The sequence below is a fragment of the Pungitius pungitius genome, chromosome 4 (genome assembly GCF_949316345.1).
Source record: "Pungitius pungitius chromosome 4, fPunPun2.1, whole genome shotgun sequence".
In the NCBI taxonomy this organism is placed as follows: Eukaryota; Metazoa; Chordata; class Actinopteri; order Perciformes; family Gasterosteidae; genus Pungitius; species Pungitius pungitius.
Window position 1 is genome coordinate 6,226,298 of NC_084903.1, and position 23,714 is coordinate 6,250,011.

Sequence of the window (23,714 nt, forward strand, 5' to 3'; positions counted from 1 at the left end):
AAAGACACAGATAAAAAAGAATGGGGCATCTCATCAGTATTATATACATAAAGTTACCTTATTGCCACAGCTCAGGTCTGGGTTGAGGACAGGTTCCTCACAACTCTCTGTGGGCTCATCCACCTTGTTGATTTCAGCATAATCTGTAACTGACAGCTGTGCTCCTACAGCCAATCACACAACGACAAGATTATTACACCAGGTTTGTAGTACAGGTTGAACCTTTGATATAATTAATCCACCTGAAGAGAAATGTGTCACCTTTCCACAGAAAAACAGGTCCTGTGACTGTTCAAATTATAGACCTGTCGCTAATTCCTAATATATATAATGTAATACTATTTTAATAAGGATTTATTCAATCCTAATCAAACATATCTAGGATCTGATATTTAAAAAAATGTAGGACTGGGGATTTGAGGCATTGTAAGGAACCTTACCTTGTTTCATCAAATCATTGGGAATGCTGTCAAAGTTTCCACAGAGTCCACAGGTCTGGTTCTGGTATTTTTTATCTATTTCAATCTGTGAACACGCCCCCAAAAAACAGTGGTTATTGGTTAGTTAGTGTAGCATTTATCTTTAGGAGGAGGTTAGTATAGTGTCAACATGTAGATGAATATCTGTATTTGTGTCATTCTTGCATGTCCTGCTCTGGACTCTTTAGCTGTGTTTGCTTTGGAGTGTTGTTAGTACAACTTTGATTTTCAGCCGGTGCTTGACCCGTGGTTAACGTTTGTTTTAATAGGCTACATTTGCATTGTGGCTTTATTATCTATATATTGCTACCTATCCCACAAACTCTCCTAGTGACTCACTGCTGCTATGCAGTCGTACCTTGATCAAACTTCTGGCAGTTACCCGAGCAAAGGAGGTTACTTTGTTTTGTGCAGTGTAGTGAACTCCAGCTGAGATCACAGAACTCATTTGAATGTCTGGCCTTTTATAAAAAATGTTGTCTTAAAGTGTTGTTTGTAAAATATTGTCATTGCCGTCATCTTGAAGACGGTACATTCAGACATGCACTACACAGCAACATGATACTTGTAAATGCCCTAGATAAGAAGTCATAGCCTTATCCTTATACGTTCTATACGTGCACACTAGTGTTTTTAGTCTGAGTTGTTTGAGGCATGCTGACAATTGGTTTCAAACTCCAGGACCTGGTCACAAACAGGACACACATGTTTACATATGAAAGGGTGTGCTACATACATCAAGGGAGTCATCCAGGTTCCAGATCAGTTTAATTCCCAGCTTAGCTTCCACGGTGATAGCAGATGTGGTTCCCATGACAGCCACCCCAAATAACACATATGGCAAAGACACCCTACAGGAGAGATAATGTGAAGATAAACACAGAAAGGAACAGCTGATTCACAAGCCATGTTCTAATTAGACAAATAATACCTTTATTTACAGTGAGTCATACGAAATGATTGATTAAAGAGATTAAAGTCATTGAAGTAGTCAGTGGCATCCAAGGCAAACAACTTAGACACTTCCCAAAGGAGAAGAGTTTGTGATTGCAATTGTACATAGTCTTTCCTTTGAGTGAGAATAAATATTTAGACATCTGTGGGAGTTAGATGTCCTACTCTTGATTAATGAGATGACAGCTTGAAAACTTGATAGCACTGACTGATACTGATACAGCTGATACCACTGTAATAATAACTGTTCTGAGATACAGGTAATCTCTTCTTCTGACCAGCATGAGCAAAAGCTCTGTTTCGGGACATCAGGGCTCTTTCAAAGCCATGAAACCTGTTTGCTTTTGAGGTGATATCAAACCGTCGATCAGCAATCATCTCTTCACACACACACACACACACACACACACACACACTTAGCTTTGATCACCAGTATTAATGTTCACTACCTTATATTTTCGCTTTTCTGCGAAATACTACTTGTTTTTGTTTCATACTACTGTTTTGAAGGTATTAAAATCTATTAGCTGTAATACTACTTGATGGCACTATGTTACTTGATGGTATACAAATGTATGATTAGAGGACAATTTTCAACAACTAAAACAGCCCGTTACGGTGTAACATGGAACAGTGTCAAAGGGGTGTATGACTGAAGTGGACTGAACTTACGCCTCGTCATTGACAATCACTGAGCTCATGGAGAGCTTCACCACTGTTCCCTCAAGCACCATGGTGATGTTGCTGATGGTGGAGACATTGTTGACGGTTTGTCGTCTCATCTGGATGTTGAAATTTTCGTAGTTCTTACACTGGTAGGCCATGACATGATTACAACTGGAGGCCAGCTGGAAGAAGTTTCCATCAAAGGTCTTCCAGTGATACTGTCCCCAAGTCGTGCAAACTTGGCCGATGTGATTTGCATCAGCTAAAACAAAATATGAACATATTAATTCATCTTTTTAGCTCAGATGAAAAGTTAAGCAAAAATATTTCATGGGAATTTGCAGTTACCTGAACTCAGACTTAGTGTCTGTGCAGAAGGAATGATGGTTACTGTAGTAAAGACAGGAGAAAATTATTTTTTTGTTTTTGAAATCTCTGTGACACTACAACAGCGGCATGTCTACATCCCTGAGATCTGAATGGTCACCCCTTTATTCTTGATACACCATCTGCCCGCCTATTAAGAAGAATATCTGTGGAGTTCCCTATTATTAATTGTCAATTATGAAGGAAGTGTAGAAGTTTTCAAAACACGTTCTAAAATACCTCAATTTTTTTTCTTTCAGCTTACACAAATCTGACCTTAAACTGTCACCAAAACCATCATATTGCATCCAATGTTGAAGCTGTACGCATTCTTCAGGGCATCACTCACCAGTCTGAGCGAATGAGCCAACCAGCACGCAGATGAGCCATAATGTGGAGTGAAGTCCTGCGGTCCCCATGTTTGGTCCTGAGGACTGACCAACTATGAGTGCTCACCTGGAGGGCAATCCCTATATAAGCAGATTTAGAAAAGGGGGAGAGAAGAGATGGAAAGAGAGAGAGAGAGAGAGAGAGAGAGAATGTGTGTGTGAAAGGCAGTTCCCGGTTGTCATTTACATACAGAAAAAATATGTGACAGCGCACACAGATTGTTAAACATTTTAATAGTGTTTTTGTTTGCTCAGCAAATATCACTGCGTCAATGAGCTTGTTCACCCAATATGGTAAATATCCTTACTTGATCTTTTATTGTAACTTTCTATTTTTCAGACCATTAAAATGTTGGGTTAAGTGGTTCGCCGAAAGGTACATTTGGGTATCAAAGTGCCATTTTCGGATGGAAGGAACTTTGCTCTTCCACTGAGCCAAAGCTCCCCAAGCATGATGGGTTAAATGGATGGATAAGAAGAAGCCTTTCTGAAGTCACACAGCTGTTTGTTTTCAGTTTACATGTCAGAGGTTTTGTAAAATTTCTTAGAAATAAGAACAGTTCTACTGAATTTATATTATAATCATACCAAAAGTTGTTGCATTCTAAAGGCGAGTAGAACCAAGGCCGTATATGTTTTAGTCATAACCCTTAAAGAAAGGAAGCGCTGTAATTCACCCCCCTCACAAATTATTTTGTAGCTTTTCTACTTTATTAACGAGGAATTGGGATTACTGCCAAAGTCCACCCAGGTCAGGGGGGGGAGGGGATGGGTCCAACAAACCTCATCATTGTCACCCCTGTTCTATGTGAATTGAGAACTCAACTTTGATTCATAGATCACGGAATTTGAAACTCAGGCATAGTTTTTCCATTTGTTACTCAAACAACCGTTTGTGAACCTAAATGTGGCGCGGCTTTAGGGGGAAGAAGAAAGGAAATATCAGTGTAACAACCTTAAGGCAAGTGCTTAAGGCACGCAGTTTAGATACTGCGTTAAGATTAAGATTGAGTGACGTGACTGCAATATATTAACACACGGTTTTATTAAATAAAGAAAATAATTTAGTTTGCAGGGACAGGAGCTTCAAGGAAGAAGGTGATGTTCAGCAATCAGCAAAAACAGGGATGTTAAAGTGTTCTTTGTTCATCTAAAATCGCTTATTAAGTAAAAATACCTGTTATTTTCAAAAGGAAATCTGTCCAAAATAAACTTAAAACGGGGTCTAAGTAGAGGCCACTGGCATGGAATGCCCAGGAGTGCTACTGATACATCACATCTGGTGCAACACAGCAATTCTGACAATACAACTTAAAAGGTGTAAACAGTGTTCCTTGCTTTCTTAAAAAAAAGATATCAGTGGTATTTGGGGCCACAAAATTGAATCGGTCAACAGGTAACAAAACTACTTGATGAGGCTTTGGGAGAGATCAGGGCCATGGGAAAATAAGTAAGTAAGTAGTAAAACTGGATATGTTAAAGGCATTCTTCTGTGCCATTTGTAGCTGTTAAATTTCATCCTTCCACCTGTGTTTTATCCCCCCCTAGAATACGACAGCGTTACACATTTTGCTACCTCATCCTCCCAAAGGTTTCCTGACATAACAAAGCATTACAATGCTTGAAAGCCTCACCAGGGAAGTGCTTTATATGTCATTTCTGCATATTCTACAAGACCGGTTTGATGAGGTACAGAGAAAAAGGTGTAACACCTGAATGAGTTGTGTTTCTACAGATATCTTAAGCTAGATATCCCTGGAGCATCCAAGCAGGGACTAAAAAGACACACTATTTTTTCTCAAATCACAATGTTATGCTTAAATTACTATTGGACATCCAAACCAACATTATAAAATAAGAATAAATGAAGATTACTTTAACCTACGAAGCAGAAACTGAAAAGGTAATCAAAGGCGTATTCAGTGTGTAAGAAGTGTCAATATGCAGCGGTCCGCACCCCAGCTGTAGAAATTGCACACAATATGCCACATTGTTCAACATGGCGTGGGTCGCTCTAAGAAGTAATGAAGGGTTGTTTGGTTTGTGTTGATGTCGTAGGCCTGCTTAAATAATCCACAGTGACTCAGTCCAGGATATGCATCCTGTGGTACATCTTTGATAAAACCTCTGCTCTGTTTTTTTTTAGCTGAAATGTTTGTGTTGTGTCAATAAAGACTTATGTAACGTCAGTGTGTCTTGAAATATATTGCAAAATAACTTCTATTTAGAAGTTGAATTATTGCAAAAGTATAGCATGAAATTACTTTAGTTTAAAATGAGTTTGAACTGTCAACTGACCATCATTTTTTAACATATTTATGAATTTAGTCTAATAAAAATGTTCATATTCCTGTAGATTCCCTTAAAATGTTGGGTTGATATTAGTTTTATTTATTTTCAACTTTCAGCTAAATCTTTTTATCATGATGAGTCAACTTTATATTCATTTTATCATCTGTTTATGTAATGCCACTTTTTTTAATTTTAAGCGCTAGACAGCGATTAATTGCATGTTTCTCTGTGATTAATTGCGTTGTTGCGCAAAATTCAATAAATGAGTAGTGTATTGCGCACTTTTAATGATAAAAACCCTTCAACCTCATATACACTGTATGAAAAAAAAAAAGTTGGGTTAACTCAAAATTTCCAAGCAACAAAACTTCAGTAAAATTCTAAGTTGGGCAATTAAACTAAATATTTTAAGTTTTGCTTTTGAGTTTGCTCAACTCTGAATTCTGATTTTTGTCAACTCAACAGTAAGTTCTACTAAATCATAATTTTACATAGTAATAACTTTTAATCCTTACTTCTGCTAACTGTCCGATAAATTGTATTTTACATTCTGATAACTCTCCACTTTAATTTTGTTAGTATGGCAGAATAATTTAAGAGGAATTTAAAATTGCTTATTTTTTACTTGTTTATAATGTAAATATAATGTTAATAATATTTATAATTCAGAACCAGGAACTTATCCAAATAATTACAGACACAACATATACATTCAAAACATTTGTTTTATTCACACTGTACCAGCATCAAATCCCTTCAACAGTAAGTAAATGCAAACTAATGAGACCCAATTCTCATTGTCGTCAACTAGTGCCACATTTATATACTTGTAAAACTTGAGATTGAATAAAAGATCAAACAGGAGTCATGTGTACAAGTCCATAAAGCAGAACAGCTTCATCGGTGTGGGTGAACTTGCACTGCAGTCATTTCAATATGAAAAACAAAGATGACAATATGCTGGAGGTTAGTAAAGCAGTAAGTAAGCAATAACATTTATAAAAAATGTCCCCACAGAACTGCATGCTGGGTACAGCTCACAACAATTCAATTCAATTCAATTTCAATTCATTTTATTTTGTATAGCCCAAAAATAACAAATAACAAATTTGCCTCAGAGGGCTTTACAGTATGTACACATGCAACATCCTCTGTCCCGAAACCCTCACATCGGCACAGGAAAAACTCCCCAAAATATGAAAAAACCCTTCAATGGGGAAAAAAGGGAAGAAACCTTAGGGAGAACGTCAGAGGAGGGATCCCTCTCCCGGGATGGACAGATTGCAATGGATGTCATGTGTACAGAATCAACAATGTAAAAGATGTACAATACATTCAATTTCTCTAACAGAAATGATACAAGTAATTGCAAGTAGCAGAACAGGTGTACGGCAGGAGCACTGCAGGGACAACCACCATCAGATCGAACCACCATCCACAGAGGCTTCTGTGGGGAGGGAGAGCAGAAAGATGTTGGTTTATGATGACAGTAATATGAATCATATTTAAAGTAATGATGATGGCAGGAGCAGGTGTCAGCAGAGCCATGCCAGTCAGAACCGGGGTCCGCACGAAACTATGATCCATGGAGAACTGCTAGGCGAGAAAGCACAAAAAACTCCCGGAAAGAAGCTTAATTAGTGATGTACATTAATAAAACATGGATGATTGTGGAAGGAGAGAGTGAGAGAAAGAGAGAAAAGGGCTCGGTGTGTCCTAAGAAGTCCCCCCGGCAGTCTAAGCCTAGAGCAGCTTAACTAAGGGCTGGTCCAGGCTAACCTGAGCCAGCCCTAACTATAAGCAATATCAAAGAGGAACGTTTTACGCTTTATCTTAAATGAACTGACCGAGTCTGCCCCCCGGACTGAAAGTGGAAGCTGGTTCCACAAAAGAGGAGCTTGATAACTGAAGGCGCTGGCCCCCATCCTACTTTTTAAAACTCTAGGAACCACAAGTAGCCCAGCATCTACGGAGCGCAGATGCCTTATAGGACAGTACGGTCTAACAAGCTCTTTAAGATAAGACGGTGCCTCACCAGCAAGTGCCTTGTAGGTGAGGAGAAGTACCTTAATTTCTATTCTTGATTAACAGGAAGCCAGTGCAGAGACGTTTATACAGGAGTTATATGATCCCATTTCTTACTTCTTGTTAATACACGTGCTGCAGCATTCTGAATCAGCTGGAGAGGTTTAAGCGATTTACAAGAGCAGCCTGATAACAAAGAATTACAGTAATGCAGTCTAGAAGTAACAAATGCATGAACTAGTTTTTCTGCATCACTTTGAGACAGGAAGTTCCTGATTTTCGATATATTAAGTAGATGAAAAAAGGCAGTCCTTGAAGTCTTCTTTATATAAGAGTTGAAGGACATATCCTGGTCGAAGAGAACTCCAAGATTTCTGACGGTGCTGTTGGATACCAGAGCAATTCCATCAATAGTGACAGCTGACTTCGAAGGCGCTCTGGGCCTATCATGATAACTTCCGTTTTATCCGAGTTTAACATCAGGAAGTTGCAGGTCATCCAAGTTTTGATGTCTCCAAGACAATCCAGAAGTCTAACAAGTTGGTTGGTGTCTTCTGGCTTGATCGATAGATACAGTTGAGTATCGTCTGCATAACAATGGAAGTTTATGCGGTGTTTTCCCAAAGGAAGCATATACAGGGTAAATAGAATCGGTCCAAGCACAGAACCTTGTGGGACTCCGTGACCAACATTGGTGGTCCTCGATGATTCACCGTTTACAAACACAAACTGGGATCGATCCGATAAATAAGATTTAAACCAGCTGATTGCAGTTCCTTTGATGCTAATCCCAATTTGATCAAGTGTTCTAGTCTCTGCAGCAGGAGACAGTGATCAATGGTGTCAAATGCAGCACTAAGGTCCAGCAAGACAAGAAAAGAGACAAGTCCTTGGTCCGATGCAAGTAGAAGATCATTTGTAATTTTCACCAATGCCGTGTCTGTGCTGTGATGCACTCGAAATCCTGACTGGAAATCCTCGAACAAAGCATTGTTTTGTAGAAAGTCACATAATTGATTTGTGACAGATTTCTCAAGGATCTTAGCCAGGAAGGGAAGATTAGAGATTAGCCAACACCTCTGGAGCTAGAGTAGGTTTCTTAAGAAGAGGTTTAATTACAGCTACCTTGAAGGACTGTGGTACATGTCCTGTCAACAAAGACAGATTCATAATAAATATATATATATTTATTAATTTTATATATATATATATATATAATTATAATATATAATTATATAATATTAATTATATATATATAATTAATCATCTGAATTGTATGAATAAGATCTCCTTATTATGTCCAACTGTTGAAATGAATGTTATATAATACTGGGATGTTTGCTGAAACTAATTGTCTGGCCCTACCAAAAAAGAATTTCACCAGCCGCCACTGCTCTCTTGTTTATTTATTTATTAAGTTGTCTGTGTTTCCCATCACAGCTCAGGAGCTGTGAACTCCTACTGATTGTCGAACCAACTGTGCCACTGCCCCAATAAATAAAACAGTTGCATGAGAATGCTGGCTCTTATGTGTAATTGCCTTTACGGTGCTCCACAGCATCGGATTGTACATTGGTCGTTGCTGGCAGCATCACATTCGTCAGTGGCAGTTTGGTTTGGCCTAGTGCTAAAGAGGCAGGGCTGGTGAGAAAGCAAAAGTTTAGTTAGATTAAGGTCATGGGTCTTACGAAGTCTACACAGCTAGATGAGCGGTATCGTCAGCGCAAGGAGAGGGGCCCTGCAGGAGAGGGGCAACAGCCTTCAGTGGTAGTGTGGAATAATGCTGCATATCCCAGGGTTTGTAGGGCTGTCATATGTGTACCAAAAAAAAAAAAAGTCCGGTGTTCAATGTCTGCGGTGAACCATCTAAGTAGTAGTAGTTTTGCGTGGAGGTGTTAAAGCAGGTTTTTTCAGGGTTAGTTTTGGGTAAGGTTGAAGTGAGATCTGGAGGTCAGTCATAACCAGTCGTAACTGGGACACTGAGTGATTAAGGAGGGGGTAACTGATGGCGGAGGTGATTGGGTCCACCGGACGGGTGATAAAATAGGCACCTGCTGGGAAACTGGGTTTTTTTGTGTCTCTGCCGCCAAAATTGAAGGGGCCGAGATGTCGTTCTATGTCTTTGTTGTCGCAAGCGACTGAGCCGAGGTTCTGGTGAGACGGCCCGGAAGTTGCATGGGTCCACAGGATACGGTGGTATGGCGGCATGCATTCTCAATATGCGTTCTTGTGTGGACTTTTGTTCTCATGGACTCGTGAGACGTCATCAGTCGCAGCCCGAGTACTGTTCCAATTCTAAAGTCCGCATCTGGCCGAGAACGGTCATAATACCCGAATGTGACTCGCCCCACCCATTTTACCGGGCATGCATTGGAGCAGGCTCGTCTATTCTTATGAGAGCCAAATATCCTAGAATGTCGAAGTTTATAAATACTACTATATTTAAGTAACGTAATGACGTTTTATGACTGAAGTTAGTTAAAGCAACTTTTGTTGTTAAAGCAAATGTTTGTCAACATTCAGCCTTCGTAACAGTTTGCTCCGTGGATGTGGGAGATGTGAGGTGTAGTTAACGGACCGTCAGACCCTCAAGCACCGGGCGGTCAGTTCATCTCAGCCCGCAGAGAGCAGCCTGTTTTCGGCGAGTCTTCTGTGAAATGCTCCGCTGGTTCTCACGTCTCCGTAGCGGTTATACATGAGATTTAACTGTACTAAAACGAGTCTTCATAACTTTTAATGTGGTGTCAGAGATTGAGGTTGTTCACCGGTAACGTGTTTGAGGACAGAGTTTAGATTCATAACTTTACAGTTCTCTGTAAGATGGCAAGTCCGTATGAATTAGCTCTTGTTATAGAAACCATCGGCTTTGTATTTACATGATTTTGTCTCTAAATGTTTGAAAAAGTGACATTTTTAATTCATATGATAATGCTAAATGTACGAAAACTGCGCAGAATTTTAGAACGTGCAACATTTTACAAACGGCGCCCCATATGTTAATAGTAAAATATTTAAGTCAAAAACTAAATAAAATGTATTAGCAAGACCAGCTGACGTGGTGACGCCAATTGCGGAAATGTCCGTTCTCCGTTCTCACGAACCTGCGAGTCAGGACTCCCGAGTCTGTCTCCCAAGTCTATTCTCGGAAGTCCGTTCTCGCCGTCTCAGGTATTGAGAACGCGGAAGCACCCCCCGAATGCATCCTGAATGCTGGTGTGTGGTTTGTATGTATGTATTTGTTTATACAGCTTCCTGAACACCCAATCATTGCTAGGGTGCTATCCAAGTAGGGTGGCTCAGTTGCTGGACGGTGTGGATTTGTCTTTTCTGTGGTGACAGTTACTGGTGCTTAGTTGTGTTATATTTTTGTTTTATTTCTATCTTTTTGTTAGACTGTATCTGCTTCCTGGTCGGTGTTGTCCACTTGCCCATAACACCTAAATAAATGATCCATGTATGCCAGTATAGTTGCCCTTTAACATCCACGTTTTGGATTGGAATGCTTTTTTTCGTCACTCGTATACATTAACCATATGAATAATGTGATGGGTTCTAGCAATGTAGTTTGTCATCATTGTTATATTTGGCTGTTAACACTTGAATAATGTAACTAGTATGTGCTTTTCAACGACACACTGGTACTTGCACACTGTAATGGACTTACTTGTTGAGATACCTCACAAAAATTTGCTTTCATGTGTTCTGTTTGGTACTGCCTTGTACAAATGCACTGTCACACTGAGAGTGTTTGTCTGTGACTGTGTAGTTTCCAGTGCTGTGTTTGCTGCTCTGTCATCACAACTTTGCTATGATGTTTCTGTGAGACACTTATTGTACAAGAGTTGTGTAAATACTCAGGGTTGGGAAGTAAACTAGAAACAGGATGTATGGCAGTGAAGTATTAACACAGGATAAAGTAAAGGCATGGTGAGAGACACACACACACACACACACACACACACACACAAACAAATGTTCAAGGGGGAGTGACGTCAGCACTGAGGTGAGTGCAGCGGCCAGCTGTTTTCCATCAGCACTTGGCGCTGCCTTTCCAATCAGGGGAGGTATTTAGGAGTGGTCCTGACGTCTCATTCCTGCCCGATTGTTTGTTTCGTTTTGTACGCAAGACTGCCAGCCCTGACCGGTTATTGTGATTATAGTTATTGTATTGGTCCTTTCTGATATTCTGTTTCCCATCTTTCCAGTCTAGGGACCTTGTAGTTTATGAGCAGGACACAGAATGGTTGAGGACGAAGTAGACTACTGGAAGTTAGGTCCTGGACAGAAAAATCAATACTGGTAGTTTGCAACAAAATACTATTCAACAGAACAGCGGCCGGGAAGCAGATTACCACGAGAGTAACTGACGAACTCGCAAAGACTGGAAGATCAGCCCGGGCCTAAATATTGGATGTGAAGGCAGTCAAGACGATCAGCAGCAGGTGGCAGGAATTGCTAGATGATCCCACCTTGACCAGCTGACAACCAGGAAGGAGAGGGGAAAAAACACAAAAGACAGACACAGACCCAACAGCCCTCACCTGTGGTCCATTTCAAGTAGAAGGTTCAACAAATTCTGATTCCAAACCTAAACTCTGAGTTGATTTACCCTGAGATGGGAAACTGAGTTTTGGGTTTCAGAACAGCTGTTTAGAGTTGGTTCAATCAACTTGGAGTAGGTTGAATCAGAGTTGAGCGCGTGCACCACCACAGTATAAAGGCAGCATGAATGGAGCCATGATACCCCGATTTACCATGGCAACAACCACAAACAATCGGTTGGCATACTTCACCACTATTGAGCTGGAAATATTAATGCAAACTTAAGGCGAGTATGAACCCTACGATTTCTCCCAAGATGGATTACAGGTACCAAGTATTACTTTTATTAACACTGTTACAATATGTCACTATTTCCACTTTACACTTTCGGGTCATTTTACTCTGTTAGGAACCTTCCCAAGCAAATTTGACAATCCAAATCCCATATCACCCCTAAACCCTAATGCTGTGTTCACACCAAAAGCAAAGAAAATTTTTGCCACGCTTTAAACTCGCCGTTCGCGTTCAGCTTTATTCGCGCCCGAAAGGGGCGAGGCTTATCTCCTTCTTGTCTGCATAAAGACAGTTCTAATAATTTCCACTATCCACCATGGAAGTAAAACAACTATTTTTGCTCTACTTCAGGCATGCAGCAGCCGGTTTGATGACCTTATGTGTCAGCTCGGTGCCAGCGTCACTCAGTTAGACACCAACTGTGTGTATGTGTCTTCACGCTGTGGCAGCAGGACGGCGGTGATGAACGAGCGGAGCATCTCAACGCTGATTGGCTTTCACAAGACGGCGTCAGGCGAATTTTATTTGCTTCGCTTCTTTCGAAACCGCGTCCTCCGCGCCACCCGTTGAAAATGTGCTTTGCATTGACTGCATGGGATCTACTCGCGCGAATAATTCTCTATGCGGGGCTTAACTGACGTTATCTGTAAGTTGTGTGAGGGCTTTCCCAGTGCGTCTAATCAATGTTTGTCTCTTGTCGGTTCATTGTCTTGTCTTTGTTGGTTTGTATGTTGATTGCACAGGGTCTGTGTTGGGTCCTACTTCCGCCACTCTTCCGTGACAGTATCTGCTGTAGTTGTTCAAATAACTCCTCAACTCTCCAGCACCGTCCACCTCGCCATTTAAAAAATTGGTAGAAAGAACAGACATATCCAACCTTAAGCTACAGTATGATCTTTATTAATGAGATATTATGATCTTATGATTTCAATAAATCAGACATAAATACAGGAATTATGGATGCAGACAATGTTTGGATTACTACATTTTATTCTATTAATTCATGCTAATTGCATAATTGGCCAAAGCAAATGCTTTGGTTTTTGCCTCATCTCCTGCGTCGACGTGATTTGACGTTGAAGTCGGTGTTTGCCATTGTACTGGGGCCTGGCACAGAGCATTCTGTCTTGAGGCACCCGCAGTTGTCAATGTGGATGTAGGAGAAGCTAATCTCTGTGTTGTCAGGGCAGGAGAGCTGGACCATCCGCTTAGATGTAGCCACCTCCTGGCAGCAGGAACAGGTGTGCTGCAAGGATCCCATTTTGGTAGAGTAGCTGACAGAAGAAAAATCGATTGTGAAAAAAAGGAGCGCTGCACTTTATCCTATCTATAAGTTCCTCAATATGGTAATTATATGATTGAAAATGCATTCATACATAATTAGACAAGGCAATAACTAATGCCGTTGTCCTAATGAAATTGATAAATCCTGGAATAAAAGTCACGATGAGGCCTGTGCTGCACGGTTAATGACTATTCTTTTATCTAAATTAGATTTGTGTATTAATTCTGTCTCAAAGTTTCCCCAATGCTATTTCAATGTACCGGTAATGTGATAAACATACAATTGAAACACAATACTAAGTATTTTCCCTGACATTAATGACAGGGAAAGACATGAGGGGAACTCACAAAGTGATGGTGCCACACGCTCCACTACAGGACGTCACATTGACCCGTTCTTTGGACTTGCAGCCTTGGCTCTCCAGGTACATAGCAGTGGTGGACATGTTGCAGGGATTACCCTTTGGAATACCTGAGGCAGGCAAGACAAAAACGTTGAGAGGGAAGTACATCTCATTAACAGATTTTTTTTTACAGAAAAAAACATCTATGTGGCCAAGAAAGCTTAAAGTACTCCATAAAGACGCAAGCAAAGGAAGAAACCTCTACACAACCTGACAACACACCGAAACATCAATCTCGTTGTGTGTACATCCTCATGTGTCATGGCTGTTGTTGTGATGTTGATGTTTTCATATCTTCAAGTCAGTGAATGTTTCCTAAATGCTTAGTATGTGTCATTACGTTGGAGCAGATCCTGCAGCCAATAGCCTGATGAAATCATCCTGAACACATGTTCATCCCAAAACAATATGTGTCAGTTCAAAAGATCCTAAACTCTGTCGACTGCCACAGAACCTTATTTGACCCAACACATTTCTAATCTGCTTTTATTGTGTCTATTGTCAGTGTGTCGAGCTCTCAGTGCCACCATACATATGTGAACCAAAACTGAACTCGGGAGCAAGAACAACTAAAAATAGTTTTCTTGGGAGCAAATCCTGATGCTAAAGCTTACTTTGTTTAGTTTTGTGTTTTTACTTTGGATGTAAAAAATCTTAGAATCTGAACTACTTGCCTCAATGGCAATACAAAAAACAGATCTGTATCTGAAGAGGTTCATTACCCCTCGAACATTAGTTTAATCATACGATTTGTTGATCATTTAGAAATGTATTACAGATACCTTCATAATAAATCCCCATATGAACAGTACACCATCATTGTCAGAAGCTCTAATGAATATCATGGGTTTTAGTAACCAAAGGGAGTAGAGCGTGTGGTCAGGCCACATGAGCGTAAATAATATGCAAGCATAAAACACTCATAGAAGCAATACATACAGACAGGGCAGCATCCGTCCGGAGCTATGGTCTCTGTTCCCTGCAGGACACACACACATTCACATCAGTGTTCTGTGCTGTATGTTCTATCACATTCACGTTAGACTGTGGCTTCTCTTAACTCATCTTAAAATCATGTCAGAGTAACAAAAATGATGGTTAGTGTGCGTGTGTTTGTTGTGCAGTCACCGGTATGCATTCTTTAGGGTCATAGAGAGGACAGATGGTCTTGGCCTCTACAGTGATGAACTGAGTAGCGATCTTCACACACTCAAACTTCACACAAGGGTTGTCAACAGGAGTCCAAATGGTGCCAGGCTGAAAAATAGCAAAACAAAATGTTGGATCGGAGCCACTATCATCTTCTTGTGAACATTTATGGATGGTTCCTGAGCTGACTTTCACTGCATTTGACTCTGAGCTTGTCTGCCTTTTGCTTTTTGTCAAAACTAATCCAGATATAATTAAAGGAACTTATTTAGCAAATTCATAGGATATTATGTCATCTGGAAAAATACAAAATGTACAAACAACAAATAAGCATAATTATTGTATTTAAAACACACTTGGATGAAATTTCTTTCATGAAATTATAGATAAAACCAATCTAATCTCTTTTACTCTCTCACACTGCATACACACACACACACACCAACCTGTAATGTCTGTGATACGTTTGAAGGCGTGATAACGCAGCTTGTTTGGAGACACTTCCCACAGCACTGACCAGCGACTGTTTGATACTCATAACCCTGAACAGAGACAAAAGGACAGACTTAGCATACAAACAATGTAAATGTAGAAACACAAGCTCTGGGGGATTTTTCCTTTGGGATTCAAGATGCAGTATTCTGTTGTATTTGAATCCACTCTGACTTTTTCCTGTAGATCACCTGTTGGAGGTTCAACTCTGTTGAATTGTAGAAGATTTCTCTAAACTGGCTTCATTAGCTAATTTCCAAATTTGTTAGCTGCTGTTTTGTGACTAAATATATTGCTGAAGTACCAGCTACAACTGTTAAATAAAAATTCACAAATTTGAAAGAATGTGAAATAGGGAGGAGAGGTACAGAGAAACTCATTTTACCAGAGGGCAGTGTGTGTCACATGGTGTCGGCTGACATTCCACTATGTTAAAACCGCTGCTGCCATCTGGGTTTTTACTACAAATGCAGTTGTCGCATGGCTTCTTCATGGGCACTACGTCCCCAACCTGGATGGACAGGATGAGAAGCTCAGAAAGAGATGCACATACTCCCGCTTTTAAACATTAGAAACTCCACAAAATATAATGCAGTCCAGTACAACACCACTGCAAATTACTTTAGCTGTAAATATAGTTATGCAAATACTATTTAAAGTGTACACTGATTGTGTTTTCATATGTCCCTATTCTTTAAAGCTGAATTTTTATCACTTCACATCAGTTTCACATAGAACTGGTAGATGCAAGGTCTCACCTGATAAACATTGTTTTGGAAGACACACACGTCCTTTTGAATGACTGTGAAAGAACGAGAACAACCAATACATTTAAGATATGATGCAATAATCAGTGGCAACAATGACACTTGCTTTTCAGTTACAGAAACATGCACAAGCATTGTACACTCACCGCAGGAAGCATTGGGAAAGCAGGTTCCCGTAGTGATTTCCACAGTGTGACCAACAGGACAAGTTGGCATAGCAGGACACGTCGTCACTTTACACACTGTTAAATGAAGGAGGGAATTTTCAAACCAGTTAATAAGAACAGTGGAGTAGCTCCTTCACTGAGGAATGGTGAAAAGTGCCTTCATTTTCACTAGAGACAAAAAAAGCATGTTGTGGTCATCTCTTTACTGAACGGATTTGTTTGTGCCAAAGGTTATTCGTGCATCAGGACCACAGCTGCTTTCATAACAGCTTTAATTTTACACTGTGTGACACTAAAAGTTAAAGTCCTAGTGAAATGGAAGTTACAGGAGGAAGTTACAGGAGGTATTTAGATCAAATCCTCCATCGAACCGACTACGTTTAAAAATTGGGGAGACTTAGAATGTCACACAATGAGGAGCTACAGAGGACTGTGGTCTCTGAAAAAAACAGCCTTGTTGGTTGAAGTTGCAAAGCCATTGATGGATGGAGGTCATGATACTATTCAATATTGGTCGGAAGAGGCTAACATAAGCAAACTATATATCTGGTTTTACAAAGATAATCGGTTTGTGATATAACTACAGAATGTGACTGGTGATGCACATCAATTAAAGCAGTGCGAATTGCTTTATTTTTTTCACCATAACTTGTATGGACACTGATTAGCTGTGTTATTGGGTACTTCTCTGGATGTTTCAATCATGCATGTTGAGATAAGCTCAAGACTCCTCCTGGTAAAAATGGAAAGATAACACACCGGCTGTGTTGAAAATATAAATATCCTGTATTCAATAGATGTAGAATGCGTTGACAATATTCAGAGTTGCTCCCCTTCTTAGTGCTCACTTACCACACTTCTTCTCTTGACAGCAGCCAACGGTCTCAGTGACCATGACCTTACCCTCTTGGTCACAGCTGAGGGGTGGCTGTGCAGGACAGGACACATCACGGCAAACCACCTGAAATGTATCCTCCTCACATGTACACTCCTGGCAGCCTTCTATCCATGTTGAATTGGGCTGATGACACAGTGGTTATTGCAAAATGATTATTGGAGGCATGACTTCTTTTCTGGCCTGTAAAAAAGGTTACGTAGAAAGATACTAGAATTGTAGACAAATTACTTACCATTTTCCATATTCCATTTGGGAGCCTACAAATTTCTAGTAAGAGAAAAATATAAAGCATAAAGTAGTTAGTGTCTCTGCTGACCTAAATCCCTACAGGTCACCTTCAGATGAATATATAGACATATACTGGACTTAAAGTGTGCAGTTAAACTAATTAATTATAGGAAAAATGGGACTTTCTTTACGGACTGTGTGTGAACACATTCTATTTCAGTGCATGCACAGAATAGAAAGCTATCAGTCCCTCTGACCTTTACACATACTTTCCTCATCACTGAATTATTGCGACTAGGATGGCGGAAAAAGAAATAGGATTTTGACATGGTCTCAAAAAGTGCTGCACATGCTTAAAAATCCACATAGCTGTTGCAGTGTATTCTGCTATCGGCTCTTACCACAGGTGGGCACGCATTCATTACTAGTGGAAGAGAGGAGGTGGGTTCCATTTGGGCAGAAGCAACCCTCCAGCTCCATTTCTGTCATTTTAGAGAACTCATTGACAGCGAAGATGAATTTACTGTTGTACCTGCAGACACAACAGCATATTATATAAGGCCACACCTTGATGTTGTATGTCAGTCGAAAGCATAAATGGATGGAAATGGATTGACTGCAACTGCTGTACCAGGATTCACAAGTATGCTCCACCTGGGGGCCACAGGCCCGATACACCTTTGGACTCTGGCAGTTATAATCTATTGAGAGATGAAAATAGAACATGTTTTTTATTTGAGGTCAGTGAAATGATAAGTAATAGTATTAGTGTTTGAATTTAACATGACATGATCTGTTTACATACCACAGATTCCGTCGGTGGCTCCTCTCCAGTCGATACAAATTCCAGCCTCAGCACAGGCATCAGCATAGGCTTGTAAACTGCTGCAGCCAATGTGTTTAATGGGTATGTGGCAAATGTCAAACTCACAAGCCTCAACAAATGGGCCGTAGCCAATTTTCGCGTGGCAAGCCTCGAACAAACTGAGGAACATGGGATTTATTGTCAGTGTGGACACTTCAAACAAAATCAAATTATTTTCACATCTGTTTCATTATATGCTAGAGACTCATGCTGTTCTATTCTAATGTCTGGTATTTTAAAGTGATAAGATGTTAAGTTTGAACTCCTGTTTAATAGATGCTCACTTAGTTTTGGGCCAGTTATTGAGGGCATGTTGGATACCCATTGTTCATATAGGCTTCTCTCATTTTAAACTAATTTCTTTCAAACATTCACACACTGCCAGCACAGCCTTTGGAGCCATTTAGGCCAAAGTCTGGCTAATCCGATGCAGGCGTGTGCCTTTTTAAAGCCCTCTGCGACAAATATGCAATTTGGGGGTATACAGATTCATTGAATTGAATGAAGGGTTCAGATGAATGGAGCAATTTCTTGATTGTTTGCCACACTTCCTCTAACCTGCTTTTAATGATCTCACAGATAGTTGTATCGCAGGTATCAGGCGGAGGTGTTGGTGTTGGGGGCACTCGTTCACAGGGACCAGTAGTACGCCAATCGTGTGCCATATCAGGACACGAAGCATCTATTTTGCCACTGGGCAACCTGCAGTCATCTGTCCGGTTGTTGTCACATGTGCCTAGAGAAACAGACATGAAATATTTGATTGATCGCATAATGCTTCAAGTAGGTACAATTCTGCATGTCATTTATCAACTGATGTTCCTCTATACTGATGAACTCACCACACTGTCCCTGGGTGTTGCCACCAAAATCACTATAGGGCAGGTAGATACCGAAAATGAGCCCTGAGAAGGTGACCTTGGCTTGGATGTTAGGGATGACAAGCACTGTTTCTATGCCAGTGGTAATTAAACGGAAGTCTTTATTCTGGTATGCAAGACTTACAGGCTTGTCATTTACAGAAATCTAAAAAAAAAGAACGTGATACAATATAAATATCAGAAATTAGGGTTAGCCCTTCTTTACAAAACAAAAGATAGGGATAAATTAGGATCAGGCTTAGTGCTAGAATAATCACTGAAGTTTCAATAAAGAATGGTAAATTTCAAAATGTAATTACCTGATTTATGAAATTGCCATTGATATCATTCTGTGTAATAAAGATCTTGTAGCTTTGATAGAAGACTGTGATGGACTGAGGACAGGACAAGCCGTCACCACAGTAGGTGTTATCAATCATAGCACTGAAGTTGTATTTGGGCGAAATCTCTTTCATCAGCCAGTAGGAGCAGTTGCCTTGAAAATCATAGTACGTTCCATCGAAGGTGACATAATGGGGGTCTCCCCAACCGTAGCAGATACCTTTATATGACACATACACAATATGTTTTAAATAGAATTCCAAGTAAGTTGGTATCGGAGAAACAATATCAAAGGTTGAAATGAATATATAAATAAGACTTAAACTAAAAATAAGACAAGGCTCCGGATAAAATACCTTGAAGCAACATTTTCGGTGGTGAGACTTACATTGACATTCATAGTGGGTGCAGCATCCATCTTCATCCATCACTTCAACAGCAGGGAAATTATTTGCACACACTACAGGCTTTGAAATTGGACACTGTTTATCGTGAAATGTCACATTGCCATCATCGCATCGTCCTGTAATACAGCTAGTAACCTTCCAAACTTCACCATTCTATAAGGGAAAGAATAGATTGGAAATATATGAAAAAGAAAAGGCAGGTTTGTATAGAATACTCAATTAGTCATGAAAAGAAAATCATCATAGCATTTTAAACATTGAGCAGTACTATCAATGAAATATAAAACAGTTAAATATGTGTGGAATGGAAATAAAGAAGTACCTTTCTTTTAGGTGTTAGATGATCACACTGTTTAAAAGAACAGGGGTGGTCGTTAACTTCTACTTGACAAGTTGCATTGCAGTGTCCAGTGAAACAGTGGCCATCATTGTCTGTCACATTGTAGACCATGGAGCCTGAAAATTAAGAACAGGAAGATTGTTGAAACATACATCCGCAGGTCACACGTCACAATGTAATTTATTGAGGGGACTACTGTTTTGTACTAATTACTAATTACACAAGATGAACCTACAGCAGGCTAGTGATCTGCAACAGTCCTCGGTCTATGGAACATATGCCCAACTGTTTTTTGCTAAGAGTCCGGTTTGAAGGGACTCTGCAGCTACTGCATGCTCATCTTAGTTTGCAAAGATATCAGCCAGCAGCAGAGAAGTAGGCTAATGTGGTCATTGTTTTGGTTAATGTTACCTTTTTTAAGTAATATTTGTGATCTCGCCAAGTGAGCAACGGTACTCATTGAAAGAAACTTTCTTCAGCAGAACTGTTGAACTAGTTTTAACAGATTCAGAGAATTAATCTGCCTCCACCTACGCTCCATCCTCAAAAACCTATTGTTATGTATATCAACAGAAGAGGATTCCATTTTTAATAACAAAGCCGTTTAATTTCATTAAAGGTTTGGCTATTGTGTTTCCAGTCTTGTTGAGGTCTGATGATCTGCCTCATGTTTCCTGCCCTGTTTTAGGGATGTTACCAAACATCAGCGTAGATACGTAATCGCAAAATTGTGTATGAAATAGACATGAATGTTGTTAAACGGTGTGTCTTTATTGTTCTGAACTTACCAGGCGGGAAATTTATACCATCATGAAGGCAGTGGCATTTAGTTGTTATATCAGTTGTGGTAGGAGTTGTGGTGGTTGGCGTAGTTGTTGGTGTTGTTGTTTCAGTTGTGGTGGGCGTTGTGGTGGTTGGCGTAGTTGTTGCTGTTGTAGTCGTTGTTTCAGTTGTGGTAGGAGTTGTTGTGGTTGGCATAGTGGAAGTCGTAGTCCTAGTTGTGGTTTTAGTTGTGGAAGGAGTTGGACATCCACAGCATTTAAATTGAATTTCGTAATCAAAACAATTTTGATTAGGCCCTTGTTGATTGTTGATGCATACGAGACCAACATCTTTATTGCAGGTCACATTTTGACCCACCTGTGCCATGGACTGGAGTGGATAGAGAACAGCTCTACACTGGACTTCTTTAGGATCTGAGCATACTGAATGATCAGCAGAGACTATGTCCTGGATGGATTTATCATACCCACCGTTAGGGCCCTGTGTCGGCATGCCAACATTAATCCATTGTGACCAACCACATGTCATATCATGTCCCCCAGGGCAGGGTGTAGTTCTAGGCGGGGTTGAAGTTGTTGTAGTAGGAGTTGTGGTGGTTGGCGTAGTTGTTGGTGTTGTTGTTTCAGTTGTGGTAGGCGTTGTGGTGGTTGGCGTAGTTGTTGGTGTTGTAGTTGTTGTTTCAGTTGTGGTAGTAGGAGTTGTGGTGGTTGGCGTAGTTGTTGGTGTTGTTGTTTCAGTTGTGGTAGGCGTTGTGGTGGTTGGCGTAGTTGTTGGTGTTGTAGTTGTTGTTTCAGTTGTGGTAGGAGTTGTGGTGGTTGGTGTAGTTGTTGGTGTTGTAGTTGTTGTTTCAGTTGTGGTAGGCGTTGTGGTGGTTGGCGTAGTTGTTGGTGTTGTAGTTGTTGTTTCAGTTGTGGTAGGAGTTGTGGGGGTTGGTGTAGTTGTTGGTTTTGTAGTTGTTGTTTCAGTTGTGCTAGGAGTTGTGGTGGTTGGCATAGTGGAAGTTGTAGTCTTAGTTGTGGTTTTAGTTGTGGAAGGAGTTGGACATCCACAGCATTTAAATTGAATTTCGTAATCAAAACAATTTTGATTAGGCCCTTGTTGATTGTTGATGCATACGAGACCAACATCTTTATTGCAGGTCACATTTTGACCCACCTGTGCCATGGACAGGAGTGGATAGAGAACAGCTCTACACTGGACTTCTTTAGGATCTGAGCATACTGAATGATCAGCAGAGACTATGTCCTGGATGGATTTATCATACCCACCGTTAGGTCCCTGTGTGGACTTGCCAACATGAATCCATTGTGACCAACCACATGTCATATCATGTCCCCCAGGGCAGGGTGTAGTTCTAGGCGGGGTTGAAGTTGTTGTAGTAGGAGTTGTGGTGGTTGGCGTAGTTGTTGGTGTTGTTGTTTCAGTTGTGGTAGGCGTTGTGGTGGTTGGCGTAGTTGTTGGTGTTGTAGTTGTTGTTTCAGTTGTGGTAGGAGTTGTGGTGGTTGGTGTAGTTGTTGGTGTTGTAGTTGTTGTTTCAGTTGTGGTAGGCGTTGTGGTGGTTGGCGTAGTTGTTGGTGTTGTAGTTGTTGTTTCAGTTGTGGTAGGAGTTGTGGTGGTTGGTGTAGTTGTTGGTTTTGTAGTTGTTGTTTCAGTTGTGCTAGGAGTTGTGGTGGTTGGCATAGTGGAAGTTGTAGTCTTAGTTGTGGTTTTAGTTGTGGAAGGAGTTTGACATCCACAGCATTTAAATTGAATTTCGTAATCAAAACAATTTTGATTAGGCCCTTGTTGATTGTTGATGCATAGGAGACCAACATCTTTATTGCAGGTCACATTTTGACCCACCTGTGCCATGGACAGGAGTGGATAGAGAACAGCTCTACACTGGACTTCTTTAGGATCTGAGCATACTGAATGATCAGCAGAGACTATGTCCTGGATGGATTTATCATACCCACCGTTAGGTCCCTGTGTGGACTTGCCAACATCAATCCATTGTGACCAACCACATGTCATATCATGTCCCCCAGGGCAGGGTGTAGGTCTAGGCAGGGTTGAAGTTGTTGTAGTAGGAGTTGTGGTGGTTGGCGTAGTTGTTGGTGTTGTTGTTTCAGTTGTGGTAGGCGTTGTGGTGGTTGGCGTAGTTGTTGGTGTTGTAGTTGTTGTTTCAGTTGTGGTAGGAGTTGTGGTGGTTGGTGTAGTTGTTGGTGTTGTAGTTGTTGTTTCAGTTGTGGTAGGAGTTGTGGGGGTTGGTGTAGTTGTTGGTTTTGTAGTTGTTGTTTCAGTTGTGCTAGGAGTTGTGTTGTTTGCCATAGTGGAAGTTGTAGTCTTAGTTGTGGTTTTAGTTGTGGAAGGAGTTGGACATCCACAGCATTTAAATTGAATTTCGTAATCAAAACAATTTTGATTAGGCCCTTGTTGATTGTTGATGCATACAAGACCAACATCTTTTTTGCAGGTCACATTTTGACCCACCTGTGCCATGGACAGGAGTGGATAGAGAACAGCTCTACACTGGACTTCTTTAGGATCTGAGCATACTGAATGATCAGCAGAGACTATGTCCTGGATGGATTTATCATACCCACCGTTAGGTCCCTGTGTGGACTTGCCAACATCAATCCATTGTGACCAACCACATGTCATATCATGTCCCCCAGGGCAGGGTGTAGTTCTAGGCGGGGTTGAAGTTGTTGTAGTAGGAGTTGTGGTGGTTGGCGTAGT

At 40.6% G+C, this 23,714-nt stretch overlaps 2 protein-coding genes across 2 annotated transcripts in view; both read right to left on the reverse strand.

Annotated features, from left to right (window-relative positions):
• LOC119195598 (mucin-5B-like) overlaps positions 1 to 2,896 on the reverse strand; it is a 40,615-nt gene extending 37,719 nt beyond the window's left edge. Inside the window, exons 1-6 of the mRNA XM_062562001.1 lie at positions 2,815 to 2,896; positions 2,448 to 2,489; positions 2,106 to 2,361; positions 1,216 to 1,330; positions 441 to 525; positions 58 to 164 (exon numbers count right to left, since the gene is read on the reverse strand). Coding sequence (XP_062417985.1) covers positions 58 to 164; positions 441 to 525; positions 1,216 to 1,330; positions 2,106 to 2,361; positions 2,448 to 2,489; positions 2,815 to 2,884 — 675 coding nt within the window. The 5' untranslated portion in view covers positions 2,885 to 2,896. The remainder of the gene's footprint in view (positions 1 to 57; positions 165 to 440; positions 526 to 1,215; positions 1,331 to 2,105; positions 2,362 to 2,447; positions 2,490 to 2,814) is intronic.
• Positions 2,897 to 12,891: 9,995 nt separating this feature from the next.
• LOC119195608 (mucin-2-like) lies at positions 12,892 to 21,668 on the reverse strand. Its single transcript, XM_062561681.1, has 19 exons — positions 20,999 to 21,668; positions 20,193 to 20,326; positions 19,852 to 20,023; positions 19,442 to 19,683; positions 19,104 to 19,287; positions 18,820 to 18,997; positions 18,202 to 18,380; positions 18,028 to 18,097; positions 17,798 to 17,928; positions 17,401 to 17,435; positions 17,123 to 17,291; positions 16,250 to 16,345; positions 16,095 to 16,138; positions 15,722 to 15,847; positions 15,291 to 15,386; positions 14,824 to 14,952; positions 14,635 to 14,674; positions 13,640 to 13,763; positions 12,892 to 13,281 (listed from the first exon to the last, which is right to left on the reverse strand). Exons 1-19 carry the CDS (start codon positions 21,519 to 21,521, stop codon positions 13,056 to 13,058), a joined length of 2,898 nt encoding a protein of 965 aa, XP_062417665.1. The 5' UTR covers positions 21,522 to 21,668; the 3' UTR covers positions 12,892 to 13,055.
• Positions 21,669 to 23,714: the final 2,046 nt, after the last annotated feature.

What these genes read in the sequence shown, in the direction of transcription:
- LOC119195608 (XM_062561681.1), bottom strand. Translation starts at nt 21,521, where the DNA reads ATGACATGTGGTTGGTCACAATGGATTAATGTTGGCATGCCGACACAG. An exon ending in TGTGAGATCATTAAAAGCAG is followed by an intron (nt 18,381 to 18,819) that starts GTTAGAGGAAGT and finishes CATGTTCCTCAG; the next exon opens with TTTGTTCGAGGCTTGCCACG. An exon ending in CTTTCCCAATGCTTCCTGCG is followed by an intron (nt 16,139 to 16,249) that starts GTGAGTGTACAA and finishes GTTCTTTCACAG; the next exon opens with TCATTCAAAAGGACGTGTGT.